This window comes from Serinus canaria, chromosome 6 (genome assembly GCF_022539315.1).
Source record: "Serinus canaria isolate serCan28SL12 chromosome 6, serCan2020, whole genome shotgun sequence".
Classification (NCBI taxonomy): Eukaryota; Metazoa; Chordata; class Aves; order Passeriformes; family Fringillidae; genus Serinus; species Serinus canaria.
In genome coordinates, this window is record NC_066320.1 from 26,939,192 (window position 1) to 26,957,058 (window position 17,867).

At 43.0% G+C, this 17,867-nt stretch overlaps 1 protein-coding gene across 1 annotated transcript; it reads left to right on the top strand.

Annotated features, from left to right (window-relative positions):
- Positions 1 to 1,185: 1,185 nt before the first annotated feature.
- Positions 1,186 to 12,315, top strand: PLEKHS1 (pleckstrin homology domain containing S1). The gene is made up of 13 exons (XM_050976528.1): positions 1,186 to 1,216; positions 1,643 to 1,734; positions 1,826 to 1,932; positions 3,265 to 3,399; positions 4,560 to 4,635; positions 5,304 to 5,411; positions 6,064 to 6,159; positions 7,825 to 7,941; positions 8,922 to 9,037; positions 10,319 to 10,528; positions 10,754 to 10,855; positions 11,237 to 11,372; positions 12,158 to 12,315. The coding sequence occupies exons 1-13, from the start codon at positions 1,186 to 1,188 to the stop codon at positions 12,224 to 12,226; spliced, it is 1,395 nt and encodes a 464-aa protein (XP_050832485.1). The 3' UTR covers positions 12,227 to 12,315.
- Positions 12,316 to 17,867: the final 5,552 nt, after the last annotated feature.

A 17,867-nucleotide genomic window follows, 5' to 3' on the forward strand; every position in this document is an offset into this window, starting at 1 on the left:
GGTGTACAGTCATTTTTAGTTTTGGAAATTGCTTTTTTGTCCTTTTATTTTTCTGGTAGGCAACAGATGAAAACCCTAGAAGAAAATTTCATAACAGTTTATCAAGGCGTTTGTACAACAAATCTTTCTTCCCAAAAGGCAAAAATTGCAAAGGTTTCCCTGAAAAAAAAAAAACTGGAAAAAATACAGACAGAAATGTGCAGAAACCTCTGATGGACCTAAGCTTGCAGTGGGTCGATCCCTTTTACATCCTGGAACGGGAGGAATTCAAGTCTATAGGTTTAGTTGTGTCTCAGGGTAAAATTCCATGCGAAACCCACCCTATTCCTGACCACCCTACTCCTGACTGGACCATGTTTGCTTACTGGTGTAAATCACTGAAGAAAGAGAAACAGAGGAAAACCCCTAAATCTCTCAGTGCAGCCAGGGCTCTCAGTAAAGAGCCAGAGAACAGCACTTGAAATCCTTCTGATTTTCCCAGGAGAGGCTCTGTGGCTTCAGGTGGCACAAGGGGGTCTGTGTAACCTCCTGGGAGGTACAACAACTTCCAGCCCAGATCTGATTTTACAGGGAAGGAGAGTTTTGAGGTAAGGCAAAAGGAATCTTTTGAAAAGGCATTAATTAAAGGTATTAATACGACAAACTTGCAAATTATTAAAATTGCTATAGTATTACAAATGTATTTTCTACATATATTTTAAACTCTTTAGGCCAAGTTATGCCGGTTTTGTGCAGGACTGATCATCCTGGCAAAGCAGTGTCAGAACCACACATGGAGGCAGCATTCCTAGGTTACAGGTGTTGTGACTGGTGCAAAAGAAAGGGCCAAATGAAGTTCTCTTGGCAGCCCTCATCACTTCTAGGCAAATCATCTTTTTGCCTATAAAAGTGGGTAATATTTGTTATTTGTAATTTTGTGATTGTATTATAAAATAACAAATGTAGCATATAGTGTATGATTTAATATTATATAAATTATTTATGAATATATTTAAATAAATAGTTATTATGGCTATTTTATTCATTTTGATCATCAGTATGAAAATTAACCCTTGTAAAATTTTTGTTACTTTCTCAACAGCAGTTGTGTGTGCAGTGAAATGCTGCTCTGCAGCAAGGAAACTGAAAGGAATTAGCTTCAACATTTTTGCTCTTTTTGTTATCTGGGTGGAAGAAACAATCAGGATGGCTTCTACAAGTAAAAGAAATTCTGCAGGTACAAAATTTCTTGTACTAAACTTTGTCAGTGGTAAAGCTGTGAGATGATCTATCCTTGCCTGAATGCCATCTATGAATTTCTTGAGGGGTGCATTTCAGATCTCTAATTATAAAGCTAAATGAGACCAGACCCCAAAAGTTAAATAAGATCAATTAACTAAGGCAGCAGCTTGTGATATCTTCTGAGCCCCTACATTTTCACTGCCATTAGTTTGCAGTTTGGGCCAGTTGTCAGCATTAACATCAGGGAAGCAGGGCCTGGCTCTATATTTTTTATATTTTAGCCTTGATTTGTGTTTGTTTTATGGCCATTTAAGCACAGAAACCCAGTGCTGAGCAACAATTTCCAGTTCAAACAGGTCTTTTTAAAGAGATTAATTGACAGCAAGTTAAGTAATGGTGCTGTTCATTTCTCTTTGATTAGTGAGAATTCAAAATACATTTTGCCCTGAAGGTGGAGTCTGCAAGCACGGATTCCTCATCAAATCACCACCTCTTCAACTTTTCAGCTCACAGGTATACTAGCACAGATTAGTCATTTTTCAGCAATCCCTCTTATCTGCTCTCCTGAATTTTAATGAGGCACAAATTGCTTTTTCTTTGGCAGAATTCCTGGAAGAGGCGTCTGTTTGTCCTGTCCAAGTCCAGCACAGGGAATTACATCCTGAAGTACCTAAAAGGCCAACACGTGAAAGGCTCCATAGCTGTTGATCAGTATGTGGCTCAAATGCATCATATTTTTGATTTTGAGTCATGTGTCAGCCCTCTTCAGTGGCCACTGATTGCACAGGCACTTGTTCCTGACTGAACAATTCAGGATTGGGCTCTTGATTCAAACCCAGTGAACTCCACAAAAGAGTCCCATGGGTTTTAGGCTTTGCTGCAGCTATGATATATGTAAAAGTGAAAATCCTGAATTGCTTTATTGTGATTTACTAGTGTGTGAGTGATTGTGCTGTCTCTGCCAGGGGGATACCTGGCTTGGCTCCACGATGCCACAGGCTGTGTTCCTGCAGTAGGACACATTTCACCTGGCAGGACAGTGCCCTGCTGTCACTCACATGTCAGTCAGGACAGGCTGTGCCACTCTCAGCTGTGGCACACACCCTTTGCCAGCTTGCAGCCTCACAAAGTGCTTTGCAGGTTTGTGCAAAGGTCTCCTGACTTTCTCATAACCCTTTGGGCTGATTATGGTTGCTCACTGCCTCCTATTCTGCCAAGAAATTTGGGTTGGTTGTTTCCCTTCTGCCAGCACATGCCTACTGCAGCAGGACTGAGTGTCACTGCCTTTGGGCTGGCACCCTTTACCATGCCATGGGTGGTATGAAATATGTGCAAGGGAAACTGAAAATGTAATGGGAAAGGTAAATATTTCCTGTCAGATCTAGAGGGCAATACTCCAGGCTCCTGGAGTTGTTAGGCAAGGAGGTCACTCACCACATGGCTGTTGTTGCTTCTTCCATTAAAAGGATTTACATTGTGAAGCTTTCAAAAATATTGCAGCTTGCTCAGTGGTCTGTGGTTACATTATTACCATAATTATTGTTGTTATTACTTTTATTAATTTGGCTTCTTGGAAGTTAATGGAAGTAGTGCTTCAAGAATCCATTAAGAGTACTTCTGTTCTTCTTCCCCTCCATTAAAACACTATTAATATACAATTAGTTTTAAATCAAATCTGTTGTTTTATAGTGGTTAAAAAACTTCCACAAGAAATTTTTCTCACTGTTGTTTCTTTTCAAGATTCTGAATTAAACCAAAAGCCCCTTTTCCAGAAATGAGGATCCATAGTCTGGGCACTTTGGAAAAGTTAATTTCATATATTTTGCCTGGAGACTTTGTTGAAAGACCACCTCTTTTGAATGTGTGCATTTATTTTTTGAGCAATTTTTTTCTGTGGAAAAATATTGAACTTTCCCCTTGCAGATCTCTTCATATTAAGCTGTGCTCAGATTAAAATATGGACATGCACAGATATGTGTGTGTGTGTATTTGTATGTAACTGTGTAGAGTTATATAGCATGTTTCCTATGGTTATCTTCACAGAATCATAAGTATTCAAGTTGGCATAAGTGATGCTGAAGTCATGGAAACGGTGAGGAAGATGTTTAAATGCCTTCCTGAGCAGGTGATGTCCATCAGCACTGGAAGCAGGCGTTACTACCTCGTTGGGGACAGCAGGTGGGCGTAGCAGGATGTGCAAAGGCAGTGAGCAGTGCTGTTAACACAGTGAAGCATGAAGCTGTGCCCCAAGGAAGGGCCCTGCTCCTTCACAGCCACTCCCTTCCCTTCTGTGTCTCAGCTGCTGATGGCCCAGCTCTGGGATGAGGTGATTCAGCTGCCTGGTCCAGTGGAAAACAGCTTTTTTCTGTGGCATTGCCTCCCCTTGCTCATAACTGGGTTAATTTTTGGCAGGTCCAGGCAGGTGAGCTCTCCTTCCCTGCAGCCACCCAGTCACAGCAGAGGGAGCACAGGGATGGCAGGGGGGTGGCAGTGCCATTTCAAACTGTGCTGTCAGGGGACAAGAAAGAGCAGAGACCTTTGCCTTCTCACCCAGCAGCTCCTGGGAGGTAGAGAAGGTTCTGCTCCTCATGGATAAACCACGATATTGCCTGAAATCTAGGTTATTAATCAAGGGATGCAGAGTGAAGGCAAAACTTCTCCTGAAGGAAAACAGATCCCCAAAGTTCTGGCTGGGGCTTTTGCTGCAGCAGGGGGGTGCAGTCTGTGCTTTTTCAGGCTGGAATTGAGTCCTGAAGAGGGGCAGGAGCTGTTTCTGTGGAGGTGACCAGCCAAAGCTCAGTTGGGTGAGGGAGCAGGACGTTTGTCACAGTGCTCCTGTACTGCTGGTTCCCAGCATCTCCTCTTCAGTGTCCCAGTCACGAGCACATCAGGGGGAATTTTGGCCTTTTTGCAGAAGAGCAGCTGATGTGTGAAATACTGATAAGAAGAAAAACACATACCTGGGTGCTGCTTGAGCGTGGCACCCAATGCCTCCCCCTGGGGCGCGGCTCTCACAGCCCACGCTCCCTGGGAAGCATTCCAGAATTAATCCAACTAAATCCACTGCAAACATGAGAAACAGCTTCAACAGCCCTTTCATGGCTTGTTTCTCATCCTGGTGGCCCAAATGCACTCCCAAGCCTTGTTAGCTCTCTGAGTCAGACTTTCCCATCTGGTTATGACCACACAAGCGCTCATTCCTGAAAATGTGCAGGGCTTTTCCCCTTGATCTCAGGAATTTTTTAATTTGGGCCCCATAGGAAGAAGTAGGTGGGCAAAAGAATTGCCCTTGTGTGTTACCTGTGAGTAAATTTTCACTCCTCTTGTTCCAACTTCAGGCAGGAAATAGACGACTGGGTCACTCTGATATCTTCAGTCTGCAGGGAGGACAAAAGAAGGGGATGCTGCCCTCAGGTGACATGTTACTGTACTTTATTTCAGGAAAAAAAGAAAAGGTCTTTCTCTTTTTCATTACAAACCTGTGCAAAGGAATTTTCCTGATCTTTGCCTTGCAAGTTGCCTCTGACCTTGGTTATTCAGAAATTCATTTTCATCTAAATCCTGTAGCCTGGCTTTATGCATCAAGCAGGCTTTGCACAGTCCGTCTGCACTGGGATTGATTTCACATTGAAGAAATCTCTTTGGAGAGTAAGCTATATGGAAATGAGGGAAGATTTATATTATGCTGCAGTGAACCACACCTGTGATGCATCAGAGTGAAAACTTGTGTGTTATACTTAGGGGGTGCATTTCAGGTATATTTACATGTTGTTTTGCATCAGTCTGGCAATGTTATGAATCAGCTGGAAGCCCTGGTAGTTCAAGCTCAGGCCCAAGTTTCTGCACCTTGTCAGCCAGCCAGGCCCCTCAGTTTAGACTCAGCACTAAGTCCTCACATCCCTGCAGCTCCCACACAGCTCAAAATGCAAGCAGGGCAAATTTATGTCTGCCTGAAAAATGCCATGCAGACAATGCCTCTGAGCCATTAGAAATAAAATTTGCTTTGGTGAGATGTGTCAGTACATTTTAGCCCACACCCAACAGGTGCCTGTTTTCTTCTACTGCTTTTCCCTTGTTTCTAGAACCAAGATCTTCCAAACCCAGAAGTCAGAAGCCGGACCTCCTCTTTGCCACTGCTCTTGAGTTCTGTAGATATGGCCAGCTTTCCAGACAGGCAGAGCTACCAGAAGGTAAACAAATTAACTGTCCTTCATAATGAGTCTGTGCCTAGGCATGACTGCGACATTTCTTTTGCACAGCTGGTTTTTCTCCATCAAAAGTTGTTCCGAGTTTCTGCAGTGGGTGTCTGGGTGGACTCTTCTGGTGGGGTTCCTGAGTAGGACCTGGGTGGAACACCAGAGTCCCCACAAGGGAAATGCTTTAGAGGCAAGTCTGCATGTAAGTGAAGGCAATGAGAGACAATCCTCACTGGTTGTCTCAACTGACTGGCAAATTTTAGCAAACATTAAGTAAACTCCTGAAGATTTGCTTTGACATGCCTTGGCACAGGCATGTGATGATTGTTTTGGCAGCTGCTAGCCACATTCCTCCTGATTTGGGATTGTGCTTTTATTTCTGTCTCTCTTTTTAGGCTGTAAAGCTTAGAGGAGAGTTCAGATCCAATTGCTCTCTGCCTTACTGACTTTCCCCTCAATATTTAAATAGAAGGGAGGGAAAGCATTGCTGCTGTCCTACAGCAATTGCAGTCCAGTGTCAGGGTGAAATAGCAGCCAAGGAATTGCTGAGTTTCTGCAGTCACAAAGCTCTGTGAGGAAGCTGAATGTGGGTCAGGCACCTCCAGTGTATCTTTATGAGGAGTCAACTTTTTTCCTTTTTATACAGGAGAATGGTTCTACAGAAGACAAGAACAGGCCTTATTCAGATCCTGGCCCCCATCAGGCTCAGTGTGACTCACCAAGAGGAGTTTTCCCAAGCCTGGTGAGCAGAACAGATCAAACAGCTCTTGTCTTGTTCCATCTGAAGAAGTGAATTGGCTTTTATCTCACCTGGGTGTCTGTGACTACAATAATCCACCTTCTTTCCTAGCACATTGAGTTGATTTCCACTATGAAAGTTTCCTAAATATTTAGTCTGTTTTCTTGTTTACCACTGAAAATGATCTCCTAAAACTTGCTTGAAATACCTGTGTTCAGGGGTTTTGGAATCAGAGCCCCAGAGCTTCTGTGCAGCAACTGCAACTTGTGGCAGCTCTTGTAAACTTGATAAAGAAAGCTCTGCATTTGCACTGGTTCAGGATTTGTCCCTCCCTGCCCATTTCTCAGCTGTGCCACAGTTGTTCCTAAATGGTTTATTTCTTCAGCCTTTGCCAGTAGCAATCGAGTCAGTGTCACTAAATTACAGAACAAGAACTTGTTAAATTGAGGCACGTCTCAGAACTGACCTTCTGTCAGCATTAATATGTCTTCAAGTAATTTCACTTCCATATCTAGCAGGAGGGATTTGGGAAGATAAAGAGATGAATGTTATCTTGTATTAGTGGCTAAGTGTTCTGACCTGTGTTCCCTGAACCAGTGCCTGCAGCAGTTTTCCTCTGCCATGGATTGCTGCCTTTGCAGCAGAGTCAAGAGGACAGAAGGCACAACCAAGGCTCCTGCACTCCCCTCTGCAGCTCAAACCCATCTTTATTGGCAGCTTATGCATTGAACTCTGACCTGGAGTGGCTGAGATACAGGGCAAAGAGTCTGTTCTGCTATCACAGCTAACAGGGTGCTAAATCACATGCTGCCATCACCATCCCTGTATGTAGGCTGACAGCAAGTATGAGATAATACAGCTACATTTAGAGGAAAGAAGTGAATATTGCAATGGCAATGCCATGGGCAGTCAGCATAGCTCAGCTGATGCACAGTACTTTATAAAGTTGCAGTAATTCAGTTGTGAGTCTGAGCTCTGAAATGCACTGAGTTGAAACCCTTGGTCTGATTTTAACCAGTCCTGCTCTGGGTGTATGTCAAGAATTTCTTTGTGTCTCTTCCTTGTGCATACCTTTTCTGTCTTATTCATTAATTCCTCTCATACTTCCAATGCCTCAGAGAGCAGGTATTATATGCAGCTGTTCAGGCTGGGACAGGCTGACCATGAGGGTTAGAAGATAAGGAATTTGGATTTTGGCTTTTTAGCCTGAAGCAGAGGGAATAGCACAAAGCTCATGTTTCTGTTTTGGCATGTGTGAAAAATAAATAACCTTGCTGTATAGAGATCAAGAAACAACAGCGTTTGTTCATTGGATAAAAATATTTCTCTTGCCTCATAAGTTTAACATCTGCTAACATCTCTGGACATATTCTCTGCTCAGTGACATGCAGACCACTGACTTCCTAATTAATCCCTTGTATTTACTTCCTTTTAGCAGTGTGAATCCCCATTTCAAGCATCTGATGTGTTTTGCTTTTTATTAGTGGTTCCCTCATCCAGGCCCAGCTCTTGAAAACTCTTTGTTAAGCAATTGTCACTCATGCAAACAGGATGTATCTTGCCATGTTTTCTGTGAATATTTGCTGATTCTGTTACTTCTGCACAAAAAGGGAAAATGCATGTTATTCTGTATAACTGAGCCTGTTAAGTACAAACCCATTCTTTCAGCAGGATAAAATTCTGGGAAGAAGTGAGGAAAACCTGCCATTGTCAGATCCAGAGGAAAACATCAAAAAGGATGAAGAAGAAGATTATTACCAAACTCCCAGCAATGTTTTAGCTAAGGTAGTTTATCAGCTGTGAGTTCTGCTGCCCTGCTAACAGCTCCAAGGACACAGGAGACATTTAATGAGCCAAAGAGGAACTGGTAGGAGGAACCACTTGTACCTTGCAAAAGGAATACATAGATAAAGCACTAGGTAATAGAGCTTTCATTTAAACAAGAAAAAAAATACACTAGACTCATTCAAAGGATCTTCCTGGTGCAAAGTGGCATTTTGACAAAAACATTGCTGATTTTGTTGAAATTCCCCAAACTGACTGTTTCTTTGTTAATGGCTTTTGCCTATTGTATAATGGGGTAGGGTTGGTTTTTTTCTGAAATTGGAAGCTTCATTTAGAGAATGTAACAGTACATTAGTTTTATGTATTTTGAAATGTAATTTTGTTGAAAAACCAGTAAGCTGCATAAAAGCAGCACTTTTAAAACACTGCAGTACACTTTGGTACCAGCATTTCAGTGTGAAACAAGGCAGCAGGAGAAGTCATGATGTTAATTTTATACAAATTTTGACACCCAGTTTGGGAGGCTAATTTCAGGAGAAGATAAGTGGTCAGGAGAAGTGGTCAGTTTTCTGCAGAAGTCACAGACTGTACATTTGACTGAAGGACATCAGCAATGGTGATGTGGCCATATAATCTAAGTGCTCTAAGTCAAGCATACTCAAAGTACAAGTCTCCTTTTTCAGCCTGCTTAATTTAAAAGGCAACAATTTTTATGGGTTTTTTTTGGTGGTAGTACTTCAGAATATAGCTGGTCATATCCCAGTCTGGCAGTGCCAATAATCCCAGCATTAACTATTAAGTTTCAAGCACCTTTCTGGCTCCCAGTTTCTGGGAATTGACTTATTTGAGGAAACCCAGGCCATATTAGCCAATATGTTGAAACAGCACGAGCACTGAACAAAATAAGGAGATGAATGGGGGTTACTTCTGTAGGCAGGGCAATGACATTAATGTCTCATATTGCTGTGTGTTTCTGCCAGTGCACTGCTGAAGTATCAAAGCCTGACCCTACAGCTGAGACTGATGTCCCTGTGCAAGAGAAGCCAGTGCAGAACAGCCCAGTAAAGGAGAACATTTATATGTCAATGAAATCACTGTAAGTAACAACTTCATCAGGGTTTTGGAAATGAGGTGTGGCACAGCAATAGAGATAGAGCTGACATCTCTGGTATTTGCATAACAAGATCTTGTTTGAATGAGTCCTTGTTGGGTCTGAGTTCACAAAGTTCATGGGAACATTCATGGGAACACTGAAGTCAAATTCACACTCATCCACATGAAATTTAAGCTCACACTGCAGACTCCTGCACTTACACAAGCTCTGACTATGCAATGCAGCACCTTTTGTTGACTCACACTTTTCCTGGGTTTTCATGACAACAGCTCACCACTTTGCTGAGTCACTGCAGCCAAACTCCAACAGCCTTTCAGACAGGTGCTCTCCAAAGCAGGCAGAGTTATCTAGAGGTTCAAAGAGAAAGGTTTGGGCATCAGCTCCCAACTTTTCATGAACAAATTGTGTGGGTTAGGACACATCCTCACTTTCATTTTGCCATCCAAAGAGCAGCTCTGATGCTGTGTGTTTTGAAGGTACAGTGTCACAAAGAATGACCTGAACTTTTGTGTCACAGTTCTAGGGCCACAAGGAAAATTTACAACGTCCACAATACAGCACTGAATACTGAAGAGAATTGTGTCTGCAGGGTAAAGCTCCTCCTGAGCCAGAGGAGGGGTCAGTAGCTGTTAGCTGTGGCCTGACACCTACAGACAGTCAGATCTTAGGCTACATGGTTGAGGCAACTGGAAATGCAGACCCACTGACCAGACAATCCCAATAGATTAAATCAAGCTTGTCTGTGTCTTTGGAACCCCCCCAGAGGGAATAACTATAAAAAACCTCACAAGGTTATGCCATCTGAGTTAAAATCTACCAAGAGCAGCTTTTGCTACTAACCCCAGTCTTGTTTGGGGCACAATGGGGAGTCAGCTCCAGGCAATATAAGGCTTATCAAATAAAACCAAAATGATTTCAAGTAGTTCTGAGTTGTCACATCTCCCAAGGGACAGCTTTACATCCCTGCAGAACCCAGTACTGCCAAGGCCAACAATCTGTACTCAGTTTCTTTGTCAAGGCATGCTGTAGCTGAAATGTTTCCAGGCTTAATAGTTTTTGCATACTGAAAACCTTTATTTTGAGATTTATGGTCCATTTTTAGAAGGGCTGTTTATTTTATTTGGATTTTATTTTGTCCACTGGATATTCTACAAGAACTTGTTATCCTTTGCTTTATTGAGGGCTGCTTGATCCAGCTTCAAACACAGCAAGAGTGCCTGGAAATGTCAAACCCCTTCATTTTTTATCATCATTCCTCTTTAGTAAGCTGCTGGATGAGACATGCCAGCTCACATGCAGACGTGATGGGCTCCCATCCCCTCCCAAATGCCAGAGCAACAGTGCATGTCCAAGAGACTTGGAAGCAGACAAAGGCACAAAATTCCCAGAAAGCAGCACCAGCCTGCAGCCAGCCCTCCAGAGAAGGCAAAACTCATTACCCCTCTCAGTGGTTCACTTGTCCATACTGCTCAGGTAAGTGTCTTCTCCAGCTGGTAGCAGAGGAGACAGACATGTTCATGGGTTTCATCTTGCCAAGCCTGTCAGCATTCCAGAGGCACTTTAGTCATGCTTTCAGTCACAGCAGTTAGTTTTAGGGAGTCTGCAAGGAGCAGGGAGTTGGACTCAATAATCCTTATGGGTCCCTTCCAATTTGAGCTGTTCTATGATTCTGTGGTCTCTGATGTTTTTCTCTCACAGTCAAGTTACAGATGAGATGCAGCTGCAGAAACTGGATATTTTCGTACCCCTGGTTGATATTAACAATTACCTCAAACTTACTGAAGCAGCAGGACGAATATGGTAAGTCTGGATGTCTTGTGGCAGTGCCTGTGAGATGGGAATAAGTGTCAGGCACAGAAGTGTTCAGCAGCAGACACCCATGTGCAGTTTTGGCAGGGCAGATCAGGGCAGGGGCAGTGCTTGCTGGCACTTCAGTGACTCCTTCTGCTCCCTCCAATTCTCTTTGTACTTGAGTTTGTATTTCAAATGCTGTTGTAAAGAAGAATCCAGCATGCTGTGGAATAATTAGTGATGGTTTCAACCAGAACCAGATCAAAAATGTACAAAGTCATTGAATGAGTGTGTCATTTCCAGAGGGCAGCCCCATGAATGCAGTCCTGTCCAGAAAGTGCAGTGATACAGGACATCCTCTGTGTTTCCTTTGTTCTCTGCCCTCCACAGCATCTCACAGTGGGCTGGTCCTCTCAGGCTGGGCTGTTTGTTTAACCACGGAGACCACGTGGTGGCTGTGAATGATCTGCAGCCCCAGGGTGTGGAGGAGGCTTACTTCTTCATCAGCAGGTCCACGAGAAAGGAGGTAAGCTTGGCTAACCTTGACTCAGAGGTATGAGCCAAATGAGAAAGCAGTTCCCTCTTTTTCATTTCAAGAGGCTCAATTCAAACCAGTTTACTCTGGTCTAAGTTTGGCATGAACAACTCCAGAACGGAGCATCTCCTCAGCATCATTCTGATGTGGTGTCTTGTATTCCTGAGCTGTGTGGGGAACACAAGGCCAGCCAGCACTGCAGAGTTTGAGGAAGAGTTTGAGCAACACCATGAGATGTTACTGGGCAGCCATAAACTGGAGTTACTTGGGATTTTTTGCCTAATGCATATAAATTGCAGGTTTTGGGAAATAAACCATTGGATGGTTTATTTCCCAAATAAATAAACCAGTGGATGTGTGGTTATAGTGGTTTGGGTATTGAGGGCAGAGCCCTGGACTCCTGTGTCCTATTGCTTATCAAGCACTACACATCTCCTTGTGTGAGACTGTTTTTTTTGAAGAACATGGGACGTTTCTAAGATGTTCTTTAGCCCAACTGTGATCCACAACATGTTTCTGAACTCATATTTCAGTATTCAGGTTCATGACCCATTTCCAAACACATTCATATTTGAATTCTGCTGAGAAGGTTGAGGTCATGAGATGCTATTGCCATCTGAAGAAAGCAAATCCAGTATCAGCAAGGAAAAAAAAATACTCATCTCTCTTAATGGAGAATTTTTATTTAGCTAGTTCAAACACAAGTTAGATAGTTGCACAAATATTAGCAGATATAACAAGCTATAAAAATGTCCCTTTTTTTGTTCTTTTTAAAGGTGAAACTTACTGTATGTAGGATTCCACATTCAGATACCTTCCATGCTAAAGGCTGCTCATGTTCCTGAATAAAAAAAAAGACCTCAGTGATTAAGTAAGTGCCAAAACTGAAGGGAAAAGATCAGGGAGGAGAAGGTGATGTATGTAGAGATAATCATCTTCCTGAGCTGCCAGACATCTTTTGTTGCTGAAGTACAAAAAATGGAGAATGTGGATTTTGATTTATGTCCTAATAACTTATTTTGTGGCAGGAATGGCATGTATTTGGCTTATATTTCATGCTGCCATGTATTTCTGTTACATGGAAGAAACTGAGGGTCAGATAATTTAGGTGACCTTTACGCTGTGTCTACTTTTCATTTCAGCAGAAAATACTGATTTGTGCCTCTGCTCACCTCTTTGCTACAATGATTGAGTAGTGAACTCCTAATCACTTAGAGGTGGGCAAAGAACCAGCATTTGGACTAAAGCTGTGTTTTCCCTGGATTCTCCTTAGATACAAAAGGGTCAAGTGAGCCAAGAGCTGCAGTGTTGGAGGAAAGGCTGGAGTATAAAATGTTGTGCAGTGATTCAGGTTCCTTTAGTGCCACAAAAATACATCCAAGGCATGACAGGAAGAAGAGCTGGTTGGAGAAGGAATGTGTCTGGAGCCCCTTTGGGTTCATTGACAGCCAAGATAAGCCCTAAGTGAAAAAGGAATGAATGGATTTGGGAGAGGGAAGGGCTGGCCTGCTCTGTGAAAAGTAAAGACAGCTGGAAAACCCCAGAGAGGAATGATGTATCCGAAGGCATTGCTCTCACCCCAATGCAAACAGAGCTCACTGTTTCTCACAGAGAATGTTTTGGTGCTACCAAGCAGTACCACAGGGATGTCACTGGTGCAGCAGGATTTCCAGAGCAAGTGCTCATTTGTTTCACAAGCAAGGATGTTTCCTGTAAATATTTATTTGTGGATATGCCTTCCTCGCATTGCTACCATAGAAACATGACCAATTTTCAGCTGATAGCATACCAGAAGGAAATTGATAAGGAACTGCCATCAGGAGAGCTCCAGTGGATGCCAGAAGGGAGTTTTGTCCTGTCCTAGAGTGACCTCTGTTGCTTACAGCACCGTGGTGTGACATGGCAGAACACATTCCTGTGCCCTGCATGAGCATGGACACTTTGTGTGGGAATTTTTACACACCCATACTGCTGTAAAATAGATAGTGGCAATATACAGTGGTGTGGCAACAGACAGAATCACTGGGTTTGAGGACTGATCATTTTATCTTGCCAGACACGACCAAAATAACTACTGGGTTTAGCAGGCACAGGATCACTGATATTAAGAGATCTATATAAGCTTTGATTAAGGTGAATTTAGCTCAAAGGAGGTATTTATCCAGCCTCCAACAGAATAAGACCAAGCTGGCTACTGAGGTTAAGAACTACAATCACTAAAAATCAGCATTGGTGCAACTTACTTCAGCAGGAAATATGAAAAATTTGCTGGAGTTTTAAAAAAAATTGTTATAAAATTTTATTCAGCTGAAGATGAAAACAGCATCATGTAACTCAAAACAGGCAAACACAAATATGTATATAATCTATTCAGACTCAGCTCCTGTTAAAAAGATTAATTTCCAGACTGAATGTTTCCACAGCCTGTCACTTCTGCCTTTGAGATAAGAGTGTTTGGGACTTGCTTGTTTCTCAAGGTGGAAAGGATCACATTTTGATTTTTCTGTTTCAGTGGTGTTCAAAGGCCTCTTTGTGCTGAATTCTGCATAAATACAGAGGGAACTCCCAGTTCTGGAACTACAGAGGCTGAAAATGGAAAACACATTCCTTGGGAGCTCTGCTCCAAAGCTGCTATGGGAGTCCTTTGCTCTGCTGCTTTGAGCACAGCAGATCCATTTCTGCCAAAGGAGCCCCTGAGGGATGGGATGGCTGGCTATCACTGTCCAGGGCTTCTTCCAGCCCTGGAACTCTGCCAGTCTGCTAGGACAGTCCTCATGGCCTGAATCCTAAAATCAGAGATCACCTACTTCAAGAGCATCTACTGAGGATGTTGTCCTCAGTCTTTCCTGGCCAAAGTTTGCCTCAGCTCTTCTGAACTTTGGAAAAGGAAAGCCCAAATTTTCTGTGTTGTTCCAAGACTCATCTCTCTGTAAAATCAGAAAATTATTTTCTAATATTTATCCTAGACATTTTTTTTTTCAGAAAATTAACAGGATTTTTTCTTGCCCTATTTTCAGTGGGCATAGGGAACATTTGGATTGTCACTGTCTGCACAGAAATCTTCATTATGGAAGATATTTTTTCTACCTATTCTCCCTTCTCTTTTTCTTAGACCAAACATACTTCATTCTTCCATCATTGTTTGAAACAGTTCCTGAAAATGGTAAATACTTTGTGTTTCCAGTTATGGATGAACAGAGGAGGTGAGAAATCGAAATTAAAATCAAATTGAATTCAAAGAATTCAAATTCTTTGGATTTCTTTTTGATGAAATTCAAAAAGCCATGAAGCGATTTCCTAGAACTTTAGGAAACATTTCTCCAAAGAGGTGAATTAGTGAAGAAGATCCCCCTTGGTGGTGGGAGAAGAGCCACCTCCGTGGAACTTGCTGCTGCAGCAGATGTTGAGCACTGCCTGCTGCACCTCTCAGCCATGGAAGAATGTCACTTTTGGACAAAACCAGGATTTGGTTAGATATAGCATGTACAGAATGATTCCAGAATATTTTAGAGAACTGGGGGATTACTTCTGTGCTTCAGTAAACAGTTACTCCATAATGTGATACTCCATTATTGATCATTATGTCAGTTTGCACAATGCTAAATGCAGATAATTAATGTCACATATTGGCTGATTCATAACACTTACAGAGATTCAATGTGGAAATTACATTGGTACAGTAAATTCTGGTAGGATGTGTGAAGTTGTCTGCCCACATATGATTAATAAATGTCCTAGCACTTTACAACACATTGTGTGCTGCAAAAAACCTCATTTTCTCCGTCATGGCCCCTCCTTGTCCTGCAAAGATTACCTGTAACTTCCCAGTAATCGGCAGCTGAGTCACTTAACAGCCCATTATAAAAAAAAACTACACTTAAATAAAAATTTGGGTTGTTTCCCTGGCTGTTAATTTGTGGCAGGTTCCTATGCTGCTCTCACTCATTAGTGGCTGCTATTATTTCCCCGTGGATTCCCAAACTTGAATCATGCTCTTTCTACTCCAGCACCTAGCTAGGAAGATGGCAATTGCCCAGGAGAAAAGCAAGTCCTGGAAGAGAGATAAAGTCGTGGTAAGGGAAGTCTCTATATTGATGTGAGGACATTGAAGCCAAGGAAAATAAAAAGCCCTTTGAACAGAAAGCACAAACCAGAGCACACAACCTCCACTCTTCCTGCCAAGGGCAGCACTCCTGAGAACTTGGAGTCATCAGGTGACCAAGAGAGCACAGGTCCTGCAGGAGAATGAGTCCAGCCAGGGAAGGGTATTTGTGCAGTGTCCACCCTGAAGTGAGACAGAGACAAGCTCTGTGTAATGCTTAATTCTCTTTTTAAGAGTCCCTCCAGCCTGGGGGATTGGAGGGATGTCTGTATATGTGATAGGGATATCTAAATAAATACCTACATGTTTAACAGGGATGTCTAAATAACAACCAGGCATACTTCAGTGGGGGCTGGAATTTCTGCAGAGGGATGCAAAGAGGAGCAGCTGCAGTAAAGGACAGTGATGATACCCTGCACACTGCAGAGAGTGGATCTGTGGTGAGCTGGGGACACCAGGTGCTTAATCTGTGTTTTGCCCCAGATTTTCTGGTGGCCTCAGGAGAGCCATTTCCTCACACACACTCAGTAAAATTTAAGGAGTGGTTTCAGATACATTTGTATTGTGCTGTCTCTTACCATGAATGGAATCTCCAGCACCACATTCTATACCAGGAGTTGCTTTAGCTCCCAGAAAATTCCTGGAAAAGCCTCCATCAGACCTGTATGTCACAGGGATGAGGTGGGCTCATCAATGCCCTGTGCTCCCTGGGGAGATGCTGATGTGCTGGTTCCATGCCAGGGGAGAAGCCATCCTTGATGTCCTGCAGGAACTGGCCCACCTGAGTCCCTCCAGGCACTCTGTCCTGAGGAAAGGTAGGGTGATGTTCCCACTGCCCTGCAAGGAACTGGCTCACATCACCTGTGCTGCTCATGGAAAGCTGCACAGCAGGGACTGTGGAAATCTTCTCAGCCACGTGGATTCCTCCAGCATTTCAGGTCCTTTAGGGGACACACTGATATTTACAAAGGTGTTTCCCTGCTGGTGCTCCCTTGGTCAGAGCAGGGGCTGGAAAGTGCATAGACTGACTGTCTGCCTTGGGTCTCTGGAGATGACAGGGAAATCTAAGGTGCTCCAAGGGCTTTTTTGGTTTGTTTCCCAGGGATGAGCACTTCTTCCATAGCCAGCCACTTCCCTCCTGCAGGCTGGCCAACAAGTCATTGCGAAGAACTTGGGGCATGCCAGGCAGTTCCTAGAAATGCCACTGGAATTTTGAATGTTCCTTTTGGCCCCTTACCCCCTTCTAATTTATTGCATCATTTAAAGAAGTGGAGAAGCCAGACAAGGTTGATGCAAATCTTTCATTCAGGAAAATCACTTTAAATGAAGCCATTCCTTCACTGTGAGGACCCTCAGTGGGCAGGAGCCCTGTGCTTGCTGCTGACAGCTCCTTGGTGGCTCCATCTTACAGCAGGACCAGCCCTTTGGGGGGCACCAAGCTGCTCTGGTGGCAGCAGGGCTGGTCTTGCCACAGCAAGTGTCTGGCCATGTTCAGTTCTTCATCCTGAGTTGATCTGTGCCTGGGAATTTGTTTTGTTTATAACCCAGCAGTGGAGGATGAAATCAAGCATTGGTGGGAGCATTAAGATCATGGCTATCAGTGGTGATAATCTCCTTTTAAAATGTTGGATGTTTGTGATGTTCATCAGTAGGGACATCACTGAGCAACATCCTTTTTTTATTTCCTGCCTCTGTAAGTTTTCCCAAGAAATCTGTTTCTGTTTCTGTCTGTGCCTATAAAACACAGCATAAAGCCATGGTTTATAAGGCTGTTGGAAGGATACTACCTCCTTCAGTGAGGAGGGTTGCCCAATTTTTTTAACCAGGAGAAGCCAATGTATCTGAGTAGTTGGTCCTCAGCAGCATCTACTGATCAGTCACATATTCTACACCAATAAACTTTTTGCCAAAATAACCTCTTTTGTATGCTAAATGTCCTGAAAGTACATGCCCTACAGGAATTCTGGCCTTCTGTCCTCCAATTTGCCCCTCTTCTATTTTATTCAATGTCCAAAGTCATTCTTCACAGATGTCACTTTACTTCCAAGCAATTGCCCTTGTGCTCCAGTTTCTAAGAATAAATATGAATTCTGGCAGCCTAACATTTCTGAGGAATCCCCAGTAGTGGAAAAGTAGCTGGGGAGGGGGGTGAACAAAGAGGAAGGAAAACTCAGTCATGAGGAACAACTATAAACAGCAAGTGGGACTGTGGATGGGGAAAAAAATATATCAAAGATGGGAAAAGAGGAGTTCTCTGCTGTAAGTACATTTTTGTTATACTTGGTTTTTTGTGTTTTTTTTTTTTTTTTTTAAAGTCTGCTTCAGGTTATTTCCCAGCATCAGACAAGTGGCTGTAAGTAGCACCTTCCCTCAAGGTCAGCTAA

What these genes read in the sequence shown, in the direction of transcription:
- PLEKHS1 (XM_050976528.1), top strand. Translation starts at nt 1,186, where the DNA reads ATGGCTTCTACAAGTAAAAGAAATTCTGCAG. An exon ending in GGCTCCATAGCTGTTGATCA is followed by an intron (nt 1,933 to 3,264) that starts GTATGTGGCTCA and finishes TTATCTTCACAG; the next exon opens with AATCATAAGTATTCAAGTTG. An exon ending in TACCTCGTTGGGGACAGCAG is followed by an intron (nt 3,400 to 4,559) that starts GTGGGCGTAGCA and finishes TTCCAACTTCAG; the next exon opens with GCAGGAAATAGACGACTGGG.